Source organism: Scomber scombrus, chromosome 10 (assembly GCF_963691925.1).
Source record: "Scomber scombrus chromosome 10, fScoSco1.1, whole genome shotgun sequence".
Lineage (NCBI taxonomy): Eukaryota > Metazoa > Chordata > Actinopteri > Scombriformes > Scombridae > Scomber > Scomber scombrus.
This window is the reverse complement of record NC_084979.1, coordinates 32825711-32840710: the sequence shown is the minus strand read 5'-3', so window position 1 is coordinate 32840710 and position 15000 is coordinate 32825711. Positions and strand designations below refer to the sequence as shown.

At 38.4% G+C, this 15000-nt stretch overlaps 1 protein-coding gene across 1 annotated transcript; it reads left to right on the top strand.

Moving 5' to 3' along the window:
- Positions 1–8116: 8116 nt before the first annotated feature.
- Positions 8117–12934, top strand: LOC133987782 (macrophage mannose receptor 1-like). The gene is made up of 5 exons (XM_062427222.1): positions 8117–8406; positions 8927–9262; positions 10149–10301; positions 10454–10548; positions 12812–12934. The coding sequence occupies exons 1-5, from the start codon at positions 8334–8336 to the stop codon at positions 12932–12934; spliced, it is 780 nt and encodes a 259-aa protein (XP_062283206.1). The 5' UTR covers positions 8117–8333.
- Positions 12935–15000: the final 2066 nt, after the last annotated feature.

Here is a 15000-nt window from a genome sequence, read left to right as displayed (position 1 = left end):
CTGCCCCGGTTCCCTCCACACACCCAATTAGAAGACGGGTCCAGCATCCTGCGCCTCCTCATCGACCCGGCAACCGGCTTCAACTTTAATCCACACCACACACTACACCTCTCTTTACTCCTCTCTTACATCCCATCCTTTCCCCTCATCCTCCCTCCCAACCCTACGAGCCCTCCACCCTAACCCTACATCCCTTCTTCCCTATCCCTCAACCCTTTTTCCTTCCACATAATAAATACTTAAACTCATATCTTAGTTGGCGTGGTCTTTGTTAGTGAACCTGGTCTTAGTGAGGACTCTGAATCAGCTGCAGCTGTCTGATAGACTTTTTAGGGAGACCTGTAAAGACTCTGTTACACTATCCAATCTGCTGAAGAGAAACTTATGGACAAGTTTTTATAAATCCTGCTAAGACATAAGTCCTTTAACTCTTGATATATTCTTCAGCTGATAGTAGACTAACTTTGTAACTGTCTTTATGTGGTTGTTGAAATTCAGGTCTGAGACGACACCAACATGTCTGGATGGGTTTGGGGTTTTTAACATCACTGATTAAAGCTGGACCGTTGTCCCCTGGTGATATAGTAATGTAAATGTGTGTCATCTGTATAATTATGGTACATATCTGGTTGTTTTCTATAATCTGAGCTTGTGGGAGCATGTAGACATTGAACAGGAGGATTATTCTTGACCTGATATTCAGTACACTATCAGGAAACCTGCATAATCAGTTCTGTGGAAACTGAAGAGTCTGAGAGGAAAATAATAAACACTATGAACACTTTGCATGGTTTCAGTAAATATGAGATATTTGCCTGATATGAAACTAAAGAACACCATGAACTCTTTGTATGGTGCCAGTAAAGGTGAGGTAACAGGTAAATAACCTACAGCTGCATATCATCAGTCACAGACTCAGAGAGAGAAGCAGATACAAACAGACGATGATGGAGAAAGTTCTTCTCAGCATCATAGCTGCGTCAGGTAAGAGTTTTATTTATTTATATATGTGTATTTTTTAAATGTCATTCATTTCCCATATTATTATTAATATTATACATTGTGGTATCTTAGTGATTGTAATATGTACAGCACTGTGACAACTTTAAACACAATGACTTTAGTTTTACAGTGCTTTTCTATTAACTGACACACTAAATACAAAATGATAGTTGGAGTTTTTTATGTTCACATCAAAAACCTTTTACTGACAAAAGTAATGACACACCTGAATACACTGAAATGTAATGTTATTTTCAGGTTGTGTTTAATCAATGTGCATGTCTGTCATCACAGTGCTGTGTGTCGTCTCGTCACACGTTCAGCATCAGTACCACTTTGTTTATGAGAGGAAGAACATGACTGAAGCGCAGAGTTACTGCAGAGACAAATACACAGACCTGGCCACGATAGACGACATGGAGGATGTGAAGACCCTGACAGGCATGATGGATTTAAACAAAATGGTCCTCGATGAATACGGCCAGGCGGTGAATTCACTTTTCACTACTGTTCACTCTGTATCTGTTAAATTTGCATTTATGACAATGACAGTCTGTAAGTGAGAGGTGTCACACACACTGAGCTGCTGCTTTAGTACATTTTCTTCAGACTATGATGAACATTTTAGTACAAATGTTCCACTTTCTTGGTAAATATGACCCAATGACTTTGTTTTAAGTGGGACTTCATATGGGAGCAATAACAGAAAGCTAAATGTGAAATATGTGTAAATATCATGAAAATGGACAAAAATGATTTTAATGTATTTTGTAGTAATATGACTATGAATAAGACTAATAAGGCTTTTTCATATAACTCCTTTCATGTACAAAAAACAGCTCAAAATTATTGACAATTTAAAACAGAAGACAGCAAATAATTCAAATAAGAAAGAAGAATTTAAAGTTTAATTTAAAGTTTACTATCATGTAATAATTTAACAGTTTGCTGTGTGTGTGCCATTAAATGACTGAAATACTAGTACCAGCAAGTAATACTGCATCAGTTACTTTAGATGAAATCTACTCTTATAATGTATGTGAATGGAAATGTTATGCAAAGTATCTTTAAGCTGAGCAAAGACAAATGTTGTATAACACAATCTAATCTTGCTTTCAGACGGTCTGGATAGGACTGTACGATGACGTGAACAGCTGGAGGTGGTCAGACAGACATGCAAAGGTTGAGTTCACAAATTGGGCCAAAGGCGAACCGAACAACGATGGGAGTGGTGAACACTGCACAGAGATGTCTGATACTGGAGAATGGAACGATGCTGATTGTGCCCTAACCCGTCAGGCAGTCTGCTCTTCTGTGAGAGGTGAGAGTTATCACTAACGGTCCGTTCTTTTCCAGTTACTGTTCAGTTTCCTCCAGATTTGGGCTGAAATAGTCAGTTCCATCAGTGTGATCCCTGCATTCATTTCAAGGTGTGAAGCAGAGTCATGAAGCCAGTTTCTATAAAGCCTGTTGACTCATTGAGCTCCAACATTAACACAGGTCACTGTCTCAGTCAAAGGGGTAAGAAAAGGAGGCAAAGTGGCTCTGATGTGCCTTTATGGATGAATGTGTGCCTCCATGTTCATATGTACTCCACCACTGGATACAGAACGTCTGAAGAGAGAAGTGTAGACGTATGAAGAGGCTGTTAAACCAAACAAACTCTAACATAGTCAGTGTCTTTAATTATTATTTTTACTGACACAGTCCTTTATTGGAGCAGTTCTCAGTGGATTCATAATGACACAAAAATGTTACACAAACTGTGGCATTCATCTTTTTTCACTCATGTAAAGTGTCAGACAGGAAACACAGATTTTCACTATGGTCTATTTTCAGGGTCAAATGTGACATTTATCCTCATCCTTCGTCCCATGAGTTGGACTGAGGCCCAGAGCTACTGCAGAGCAAACTACACAGACCTGGCCACTGTGAGAAATGAAGCAGAGAACCAGGAGGTGAAGAATCTAACTGGTGGAGAAAAAGTCTGGATCGGCCTCTTCAGAGACTCCTGGAAGTGGTCTGATGGAAGTAAGTCCTCCTTTAGGTACTGGAAGTCAGGAGAACCTCACAACAATGTTGGGAAGGAGGATTGCGTGGCAGTGAACTTCAACCATTCTGGAGGTTGGGAGGACTGGAACTGTGGCTATAACAAACCATTTATTTGTTCCAAAGGTAAGTCATGATTCAGTTATCCTTTAAAGGACAGTTCCCAGTGTTCCCAGTGTTCCCAGTGTTCCCAGTGTTCCCAGTGTTCCCAGTGTGTGTTAAGCAGCAGTCAGATGTCCATATGAACAGTAAAGAGGTTTTCCTCTCTGTAATCATTCCTCCTGTTCATACTGACTATTAAAAGATCTTCAATTGTGCTTCCAGTGTTCAGTGATGGAGGACTGTATCACAGTGTGTCACACAGTCATTTAAAGTAGCTGATCAGCTTCTATTGAGCTTCATCAGTCTGAGTTATTCATATCAAGTGATATCTGACACATTTACTGTCTTTTTAGCATCAGATTACCTCTTAGTGTTTCCCTGTTGAGCTGTGGTGGAAGTATAGTAACACAAAGACTTTGCTACTAAAAACACTGTAACGTTGAAACATAGAAGATGAAGATTTGACTGAAGCTTCATATTAGCTTCAGATCAACTTTTAAATCCATGTTTCCACAGAAGGAGGACTGTGGGTTTAGTCCTCCATCACTTCCATTGTAAACATGATGAAGGGATCTTCTAATGGTCAGTATGAACAGTCAGCTCAGTTTATTTATACTGTCGTACACAGACTGAGAAATATAATCAAATGTTAACACAAGTGGGAGCGTCCTCATAGCCGAGTGGTTCCAGCACATCATATACCCACAACGTCCCTGGTTAGAGTCCAGCAAAAGCTGTTTGTGATTACTAGAACAAACCACCTTCAAATGTTCTTAATCATTTACTTCATTAACATATTTAATGCTGTATTTTTCTTGTGTATGTGGTCGATGTTTCAATATGATCTTTCTTTCTAGAGCAGCATCTCATTCCTCTGCTTTATTGATTCAGTATCTGATAGTTTCATTGTGTTTTCAGTGTTAACAGCTCCAACCACTGAAGAACCAAACTGGACCTCCCAACCTTTTCCAACATCAGTCCCATCAGCCTCCACAACAGCAACAACACAGAGTTCAATCTCCAGTTCAGGAAGCTTCACTCCTTCATCATCTTTCCCTGAAACCACAGAGCAGTCTGCAGGTACAGGACATTGTATGTGCATTATGAAGGGATCACTACATTTGTGAATCTCTTCTGGAAGGATTCTGTATCTGTTGACTGTATTAAGAAGACCTAGAAAAGGGAAATCAATGTTCCCTGATACTGCACCTTTCTAATATTCATAGTTGTTCAATAAAAAGCAGTTTTAGTGTTTCCCTGTTGAGCTGTGGTGGAAGTTTAGTAAAAAAAAGACTTTGGTACTAAAAACACTGTAACGTTGAAACTTAGAAGATGAAGATTTGACTCATTTGGACGACTGAAGTTTCATATTAGCTTCAGATCAACTTTTAAATCCATGTTTCCACATAAGGCAAGGCAAGGCAGTTTTATTTATATAGAGCATTTCATACACAGTGGCAACTCAATGTGCTTTATATAAAACAAACATTTAACAGAAAAAATTGAAAAAAACATGGAATTTGAGAAATAAAAATAAAACCCAATCATAGTAAACACATACATACCCCCCCCCCCCCCCACACACACACACACACACTAATAATAAAAACAAAGTACAGAAACAGAAAGAGAGAGAAATAAAATACTATAATAGAGCATTAAATATAAGATTGCAGCATAAAATAATGATTTGCCTTAAAATCATTAAAAGGACAAAGAGTGCAAATGAAAGTGCTTTGAAAGAGCTCAATCATAAGCACAGGAGAAGAGAAGTGTTTTTAACCTGGATTTAAAAATGTTCACAGTTGGGGCTGATTTCAGTTCTGCTGGTAGTTTGTTCCAGTTGTGTGCAGCATAACAGCTAAAAGCTGCTTCACCATGTTTAGTCTGAACTCTGGGCTCCACTATCTGACCTGAGTCAGTAGATCTCAGAGCTCTACTATCTGACCTGAGTCAGTAGATCTCAGAGCTATACTATCTGACCTGAGCCAGTAGACCTCAGAGCTCTACTATCTGACCTGAGTCAGTAGATCTCAGAGCTCTACTATCTGACCTGAGTCAGTAGATCTCAGAGCTCTACTATCTGACCTGAGTCAGTAGATCTCAGAGCTCTACTATCTGACCTGAGTCAGTAGATCTCAGAGCCCTACTGGGTTTATATTCTACTAACATATCATTCATGTATTCTGGACCTAAACCATTCAGTGATTTGTAGACCAGTAGCAGAACTTTAAAATCTATTCTATAGCTGACTGGGAGCCAGTGTAAAGACTTTAGAACTGGAGTAATGTGCTCTGATCTTTTTGTTCTGGTTAAAACTTGGGCTGCAGCGTTCTGAATGAGCTGCAGTTGTTTAATGCTTTTTTGTGGGAGTCCAGTCAGAAGACCGTTACAGTAGTCTAGTCTACTGGAGATGAAAGCATGAATCAACTTCTCCTGGTCTGTTTGAGACATAAAACCCTACACTCTGGATATTAAGCTGATAGAAGGCTGCTTAGGTGATTGATTTGATATGACTGCTGAAGCTCAGATCTGAGTCTATCAGCACACCAAGGTTTCGGACTTGGTCCCTAGTTTTTAGAGAGAGTGACTCGAGATGTTTACTGACAGCAATCCTCTTCTCTTTATTGCCAAAAACAATGACCTCAGTTTTGTCCTGATTTAACTGAAGGAAATTCTGGTTCATCCAATTTGTTACTTGCTCTAAACAGTGACACAATGACTGTATTGGACTGTAGTCATCCGGGGACAGTGCTAGGTATATCTGCGTGTCATCTGCATAACTGTGATAGTCTACATTAGAGTTCTGCAGAATTTGACCCAAAGGCAGCATATATAGACTGAACAGAAGGGGTCCAAGAACTGACCCCTGAGGAACTCCACATGTCATAGCCACTCGATCGGATTCATAACTTCCAATGGTCACAAAATAACTCCGCTCCTCCAAGTAGGACCTGAACCATTCTAGGTTCTAATTGATTAATTAGTCGATTATTTTTTCGATGAATCAGATAAAGAAATATGTTTTTAATGTCCACCCCTTCATTAAAAAACAAAACATTATTTCAAATTGACAGTGCAAAAAAGTGCTCAGACAACATGTTGCTGCTTAGACGTCCCTGAGTTGTTAAAAGTAATATTAAATTATAAACTAAAAAAATTCCAGGGAAATGTTGAGTGCCACGGGGCTGCTGCCGGAACAAGTACACGATTTATTTCCAGTGTTCAAAAGTCACCCTGATCATATTCTGGTTTCAAGTATTAAGTACATCTTACTAGTCAGTATCAAGTGTAATGTACTTTATTCTCAACTTAACATCCCTGAAAATATTAAGTTAATGTTAATCATATTTAAGCATAAATAATATTTATTTAAACTAATTAAAGTCATTAAAGTAAGAATAAATATGTGTTCTGAGTTTGACATACCACAGAAAAGTGTGTTGTTAACCACCCTGCCAAATGTGAATGATTAAATAATCGCTAAATATGTGAAATTAGGCTTCAAAGTTATGTAAAAATCAGCTATCATCATAACACATTTGAACTCCACATCAGAGAAAGGCAAACCTTCACTCCAAATATGGTCTAAGGGCAGAGAAAGAGAGACCAGGTGGGTCAAGAGAACAGTGAAAATGAGACTGTTTCAAAAAATGTACATTGACAGTATTGGTGTCTTTAAAATAATGCAATAATTGATAGGTGCAGTCATTACAGTCACTCTGTAAAAGTAGTAGGCTTTATGACCATCCAGGTAGATGTTAGCAAGAACACATAACAACAGTATACAGTATAGTAAACTTACAAATGTGCAATTTCCCGGTACGCCCGATGGCCTGTCCATGCCTGGCAAGTTGTGTTCTGAAGCCTAGCCTACACCGAAGCCATGAAATCGAGCAAGTGATCAAAATAGTTAACATCATGTTACTTCAAGTCATTTTTGCAGCGGCGCTGAGAATTCAACAACTGAATGTACATATAAACACTGCATTGTGGTATCTTAGTGAGTGTAATATGTACAGCACTGTGACAACTTTAAACACAATGACTTTAGTTTTACAGTGCTTTTCTATTAACTGACACACTAAATACAAAATGATAGTTGGAGTTTTTTATGTTCACATCAAAAACCTTTTACTGACAAAAGTAATGACACACCTGAATACACTGAAATGTAATGTTATTTTCAGGTTGTGTTTAATCAATGTGCATGTCTGTCATCACAGTGCTGTGTGTCGTCTCGTCACACGTTCAGCATCAGTACCACTTTGTTTATGAGAGGAAGAACATGACTGAAGCGCAGAGTTACTGCAGAGACAAATACACAGACCTGGCCACGATAGACGACATGGAGGATGTGAAGACCCTGATAGACATGATGGATTTAAACAAAATGGTCCTCGATGCAGACGGCCAGGCGGTGAATTCACTTTTCACTACTGTTCACTCTGTATCTGTTAAATTTGCATTTATGACAATGACAGTCTGTAAGTGAGAGGTGTCATACACACTGAGCTGCTGCTTTAGTACATTTTCTTCAGACTATGATGAACATTTTAGTACAAATGTTCCACTTTCTTGGTAAATATGACCCAATGACTTTGTTTTAAGTGGGACTTCATATGGGAGCAATAACAGAAAGCTAAATGTGAAATATGTGTAAATATCATGAAAATGGACAAAAATGATTTTAATTTATTTTTTAGTAATATGACTATGAATAAGACTAATAAGGCTTTTTCATATAACTGCTTTCATCTACAAAAAACAGCTCAGAATTATTGACAATTTAAAACAGAAGACAGCAAATCATTTAATTAAGAAAGAAGAATTTAAAGTTTCATTTAAAGTTTACTATCATGTAATAATTTAACAGTTTGCTGTGTGTGTGCCATTAAATGACTGAAATACTATTACCAGCAAGTAATACTGCATCAGTTACTTTAGATGAAATCTACTCTTATAATGTATGTGAATGGAAATGTTATGCAAAGTATCTTTAAGCTGAGCAAAGACAAATGTTGTATAACAAAATCTAATCTTGCTTTCAGACGGCCTGGATAGGACTGTACGATGACGTGAACAGCTGGAGGTGGTCAGACAGACATGCAGAGGTTGAGTTCATAAATTGGGCCAAAGGCCAACCAGACAACTATGGGAGTGGTGAACACTGCACAGAGATGTATAATACTGGAGAATGGAACGATGTTGGTTGTAAAACACCCCTTCAGGCAGTCTGCTCTTCTGTGAGAGGTGAGAGTTATCACTAACGGTCCGTTCTTTTCCAGTTACTGTTCAGTTTCCTCCAGATTTGGGCTGAAATAGTCAGTTCCATCAGTGTGATCCCTGCATTCATTTCAAGGTGTGAAGCAGAGTCATGAAGCCAGTTTCTATAAAGCCTGTTGACTCATTGAGCTCCAACATTAACACAGGTCACTGTCTCAGTCAAAGGGGTAAGAAAAGGAGGCAAAGTGGCTCTGATGTGCCTTTATGGATGAATGTGTGCCTCCATGTTCATATGTACGCTCCACCACTGGATACAGAACGTCTGAAGAGAGAAGTGTAGACGTATGAAGAGGCTGTTAAACCAAACAAACTCTAACATAGTCAGTGTCTTTAATTATTATTTTTACTGACACAGTCCTTTATTGGAGCAGTTCTCAGTGGATTCATAATGACACAAAAATGTTACACAAACTGTGGCATTCATCTTTTTTCACTCATGTAAAGTGACAGAACGGAAACACAGATTTTCACTATGGTCTATTTTCAGGGTCAGATGTGAAATTTATCCTCATTCTTCGTCCCATGAGTTGGACTGAGGCCCAGAGCTACTGCAGAGCAAACTACACAGACCTGGCCACTGTGAGAAATGAAGCAGAGAACCAGGAGGTGAAGAATCTAACTGGTGGAGAAAAAGTCTGGATCGGCCTCTTCAGAGACTCCTGGAAGTGGTCTGATGGAAGTAAGTCCTCCTTTAGGTACTGGGCCTCAGGAGAACCTCACAACAATGTTGGGAAGGAGGATTGCGTGGCAGTGAACTTCAACCATTCTGGAGGTTGGGAGGACTGGAACTGTGGCTATAACAAACCATTTATTTGTTACAAAGGTAAGTCATGATTCAGTTATCCTTTAAAGGACAGTTCCCAGTGTTCCCAGTGTTTCCAGTGTTCCCAGTGTGTGTTAAGCAGCAGTCAGATGTCCATATGAACAGTAAAGAGGTTTTCCTCTCTGTAATCATTCCTCCTGTTCATACTGACTATTAAAAGATCTTCAATTGTGCTTCCAGTGTTCAGTGATGGAGGACTGTATCACAGTGTTTCCACACAGTCATTTAAAGTAGCTGATCAGCTTCTATTGAGCTTCATCAGTCTGAGTTATTATATCAAGTGATATCTGACACATTTACAGTCTTTTTAGCATCAGATTCCCTCTTAGTGTTTCCCTGTTGAGCTGTGGTGGAAGTATAGTAACACAAAGTCTTTGCTACTAAAAACACTGTAACGTTGAAACATAGAAGATGAAGATTTGACTGAAGCTTCATATTAGCTTCAGATCAACTTTTAAATCCATGTTTCCACAGAAGGAGGACTGTGGGTTTAGTCCTCCATCACTTCCATTGTAAACATGATGAAGGGATCTTCTAATGGTCAGTATGAACAGTCAGCTCAGTTTATTTATACTGTCGTACACAGACTGAGAAATATAATCAAATGTTAACACAAAGTGGGAGCGTCCTCATAGCCGAGTGGTTCCAGCACATCATATACCCACAACGTCCCTGGTTAGAGTCCAGCAAGAGCTGTTTGTGATTACTAGAACAAACCACCTTCAAATGTTCTTAATCATTTACTTCATTAACATATTTAATGCTGTATTTTTCTTGTGTATGTGGTCGATGTTTCAATATGATCTTTCTTTCTAGAGCAGCATCTCATTCCTCTGCTTTATTGATTCAGTATCTGATAGTTTCATTGTGTTTTCAGTGTTAACAGCTCCAACCACTGAAGAACCAAACTGGACCTCCCAACCTTTTCCAACATCAGTCCCATCAGCCTCCACAACAGCAACAACACAGAGTTCAATCTCCAGTTCAGGAAGCTTCACACCTTCATCATCTTTCCCTGAAACCACAGAGCAGTCTGCAGGTACAGGATGGGTTTTATTTAACAATCACATGTGACTCATATGTACTGTCAGAAGGTTTTGTGTAGTTTACATGTTGGTATGAAAAATGTGTCACTAAAACAACACTCAGAAGAAAGAGTGAAAACTGATGAAGCCTGTTTGTTTCTTAAAGAGATTGTTCCAAAGCACAAGATGCGTGTGAGTGTGAAGATGAACTCTGCTCTGGATCCGAACAACCCTGAGGTGATGGAGGAAGTCTTGAAGCAGGTAACTAACAGGACTACAATGTCAATGTTGTTATGAACTAGAGTCAGACCCAAGAGCAGGACACACAGCAGGATAATGAGTGGAGGTGTTTATTGCAAGGCTGAATTGTGATGGAGGCTGATGGCAGGGGGAATGGAGCTCAGAGCTGCTGGGCGGCTGAGGATGAGGTGAAGGTGATCCTAAGGCACGAGGAAAAGTCTGATTATTAAACAGCAAAAAAGAAAGAGTAGAGAATTTACGAGAGTAGCAGAGCCTGAAGTATAGCTGTCACTGAGGTGAGACAACACTCTGGCATTGTTGGAGAGCTGGGGTTCATGTAACTGCAGGTAGGTAAGCTGATGAGAGGCAGGTGTGAGTGGCACAGCAGAGCCAGCAGAAAGGAGGGAGAACCACGGCCACGCCAGCTTCACACACAAAAACAACAAGAAAGAGAGAGAGAGACAAACAGGAAGAACACAGAGAAACACTAGGAGTCTGCAGCAGAGCCAGTCACATTCACAACAAATGTTACATTCAATATTACAGTATATAACAAGCTGGTAGAACATTTTGCTGTGGAGCCCCTGTGTGTAGTTGTGGCTCCTTGTCATGTTACACATCCTGTAATGACAAGTTGACATTGTTTGGGTTGTTTTGATTATGACAACTTGACTTTAATCAAAGTGACCAGAAAATGTCTTTGTCATGACATCTTGACATTAACAAAATATGCACCTATTTTTGTGTTTGTGGCAAGTTGACATAATGATTATTATAATTAGATGTGCAAGGTTACAGACCAATTCTAGCACTTGGTCATACATGTTTGACAGGATACGGACAGGAAACCCAAAACTGACTGTCAGGACTCCATTATGACAGTGTAATGAAGGGTTAGGGTTAGTGGAGGCTGATGAAAAATATTGTAGGTGGGGCTGTGCTTTATGAACTTTATGCACAGCTCCACTACTTCCTGAACTCAATACAGCTCCTTTATTTCCTGTCTTACATTATTGGAAAAAATTGATTAATCCAGGTGTTTGATCATTGTTGTTGTCACTAGTGAGGTCAGACACACCTGGATTAATCAGTTTGTCCAATAATGTAAGACAGGAAATAAAGGAGCTGTATTGAGTTCAGGAAGTAGTGGAGCTGTGCATAAAGCCTATTAACTCAGTTTCAATAACCATCCCAAAACAACTGAACATAAACGGCTGGATACCAGTGCTCTGTGAAATAGTAATTATTTAATACCAGTATTAATAACTTGAGGCATTCTTATACAAAACATAAATAGCATATTGCACAAACACAAGTTTAGAACCAAATTGGAACCAAATAACTTATTAGGTTTAAACGTTTACACACAAAGCTGTTGACTGTTACAGCAGTGCCCCCTTGTGGCAGAGACATCACATCACAGCAGCAATGTCACCAGGAATCCCACTCTCTCACCCTTGGGGCGATATCTTTATGGCCCTTCAGGCATCAGAACCGACGACGCTGATTGGATAAATTCCTGTTTCTATGTGCAAATCTCTTGTCAGTGATTGGCTGGCTGCTGCACTGACCCAGCCACTCAGCAGGGAGCTTTTTACTCCGAAAATTATGATTTATATTTTATATATGATATGTTGTTGCGAATTTAAACACACAATTTACTTAAAATAAGTGATTATTGTTAATTTAAATTTTTTCATTTTTAAAATAAAAATCAAAAACGCTAGGGAGGGCGGCGCCCTATCGCCCTCTATTGGCCACCCGCCACTGGTTAGGGTTAACCCATTTTCATGTCACTTTGATTAAAGTCAAGTTGTCATAATCAAAACAACCCAAACAATGTCAACTTGTCATTAAAGGAACAGAATGACACTTAATGACAACAGTCATAAACGTTTATGACATTGACATAATGTTTATGACGCGTTCATGACTGTGTCATGTAACAGTTATGACAGTGTCATGTCACTCTTATGACGATACCTTCAAGTAAAGTGTTACCCAGATCTTTGAGTTGTTTTGGAGAAAAGTTAATAAAATGAATGAAATGTGTTTTTTATCTGGCTCATGTCACAACGGCAGATTTTCTGCTAAACTGGAACTTTTACTCTTCATACTTGAAGTAAATTGAGCTGATTGTAGTTTTGTTCTTTTAATCAGGCAGGATCTGAAATGCAGGACTTTTACTTGTAATGTAGTATTTTTACATTGCTGTATTTTGACTTAAGTAAAGGATCTCAGTCTGTGAGTGATATTCAACACAGTAAATGTTTGTGTATCTCAGCTCAAACAGAGGCTGAAGGAGAAGGGGGTGAATGAAGACGTCAAACTGAGCTGGAAGAAGCAGCCTGATGGAAAAGTCTTCCACAAGGAGAAGAAGAAGACGGCAAAAAAAGATGAGCTTTAATGCTGTGTAGAAGTTTGTCTGTTTCTACTGAACAGTTTTTTCCTTCATTCTTTAAAAGTGTGATGTTTTGTTTAAAATATTTGGTGTGATCTTTAAATGATGCAAGTGAGAGTAGTTGTGTGTGAGGCAGACGCCACTGAGCATGTGCATCTGCCACAAGGAGAAGAAGACAAAGAAGAGCAAGCAGCAGTGTCCCTTTAATGGCTTTTAGTGTAGCAGCCACTCGGCTCTGGAACAGCCTGCTGAGGCTGTTAGACAAGCTGAGTCTGTTCATGCTTTTAAGATGCATCTTAACACTCACTTTTTTTCTCTGGATCTTAACTGTGTTTAATCTGGTTTTTATATTTGTATCTGATTATTTGGGGTTTAAATTTGTGCTTAAACTTGGTTTTATTTTAATCTTGCTGTTTTTTAACATCTGCTACACACATCAATGTGTTGAAGCTCGTATGTGCATACATGAGACAAAGTCTGTTTGCTTTTTAATGTATATTTAAATATAATCAACCTGAAGAGGAACATCTCAATAAAAGATGAGAAGTTTTTGTCTATTATGGAAGATTTTATCCTTCATCCTTTAATTGTTTGATGTTTTGTTAAAAATATTTGGTGTGGTCTTCAAATGATACATATAATGATCATAAAGTATGTAAATCTATGCTGTAACCTCAGTAGGATTTATTTTATTTGTTTGCTCAGACAAAATTAAAATCTTTATGAAAACTTAAAGAGTCCTTCTGCTGATTTTCTATATTTTTCTTCATGTTTGGCTCCAAACCAACAATGAACTGATCTATTAACAAGTATTGTGTGTATCAGAGTCTGATATATCTTATTCCTCCGTTGTTGTTTGGTAGTTTGGTCATGTTAGTTTGTTTAGAAACGGAAACATAGACTAACTGCACATGCTCAGTGGCGTCCGTCTCTACCCAAAGGGAACATTCCTGAACAAATGCAGTATAAGCAAATCACTCACTATAATCTGTAACTGGTATGAATTCCTTGACTTTAACCCTTAAAGTACATTGTACTGCGTATACTTAGGCTTTATAGTTTCATGTAGTGATTTTTCATGCAGGTTTTTTATTTGTAATGTAATTTTGACATTAAGGATGTGAATACGTCTTCCACCACTGCTAACAATATATAGCAGCCTGCCAGAGGCCGTTAGACAGGTTGAGTCTGTCCATGCTTTTAAGGCTCACTTTTATTCTCTGGATTTTAACTTAGTTTAATCTGCTTTTAATATTGTGAATCAAATCAGATGCTGAGCTCTGTGAGCACTATTCACATCACATTTATAGATTTAAATTCAGTTTATTGTTTCTTCATTTATCAAATTAAAAGCTGAAGTTTGTGCTGAACATGAAGTGAAATAAGATAATAAGAGACATCAAATAATTGTTGTAATAGTGAGATTAGCATGGATTACATAGATTAGCATCAGTAGAACATAATACAGGAGACCCTTTTATTCAGTGTTTTAATACATTTAATTCATCACCATGACTGATTATTCATTTGATGAAGGACACTAAATACTTTAAAGTTATTTGTAGAGACATTTTAGCAAATAATAACCCAGTTCAACATGTTTTCATATCTTAACAGGTTTCATCACATCAAACGTTTCATTTTTCTTTCACTATAATAAATAAACTTGATGAACATGTGCAGTGTCGACTGGTGAAATGACTTATTTAGACTGAATGAGACTTTTAGTTATGAGCTCATTACTTAAAACTGCAGCTTTTGCTAAAGGAGTTGACACAGTGGTGATTAACCCTGTCACTGCCAGCTAAACCTCTCACAGAATACACAGTTTTTATTCTGCTGTCTGGACACTTTCCTGCACTGGTGAACCAGTAGTGACGCACACACACAGATTTCTACTGATTGGCTGCTGACAGTGAAATAAATATTTCAGTAATATTTCAAACACAAATGTGTTTTTTAAATCTATTCCTATATTTGATGCATATCTAAATGAGATAACATCTTATAAAAAGTGAAATGTAAAATAATAAATCCCCTGTGTGTAGTTGTGGCTCCTTGTCATGTTACAG

Bases quoted from the DNA above. Each gene is read 5' to 3' on its own strand.
- LOC133987782 (XM_062427222.1), top strand. From the start codon at position 8,334: ATGTATAATACTGGAGAATGGAACGATGTTGGTTGTAAAACACCCCTT. The intron at 9,263-10,148 runs GTAAGTCATGAT...CAGTGTTAACAG, and splicing joins ACCATTTATTTGTTACAAAG to CTCCAACCACTGAAGAACCA. The intron at 10,549-12,811 runs GTAACTAACAGG...TGTGTATCTCAG, and splicing joins TGGAGGAAGTCTTGAAGCAG to CTCAAACAGAGGCTGAAGGA.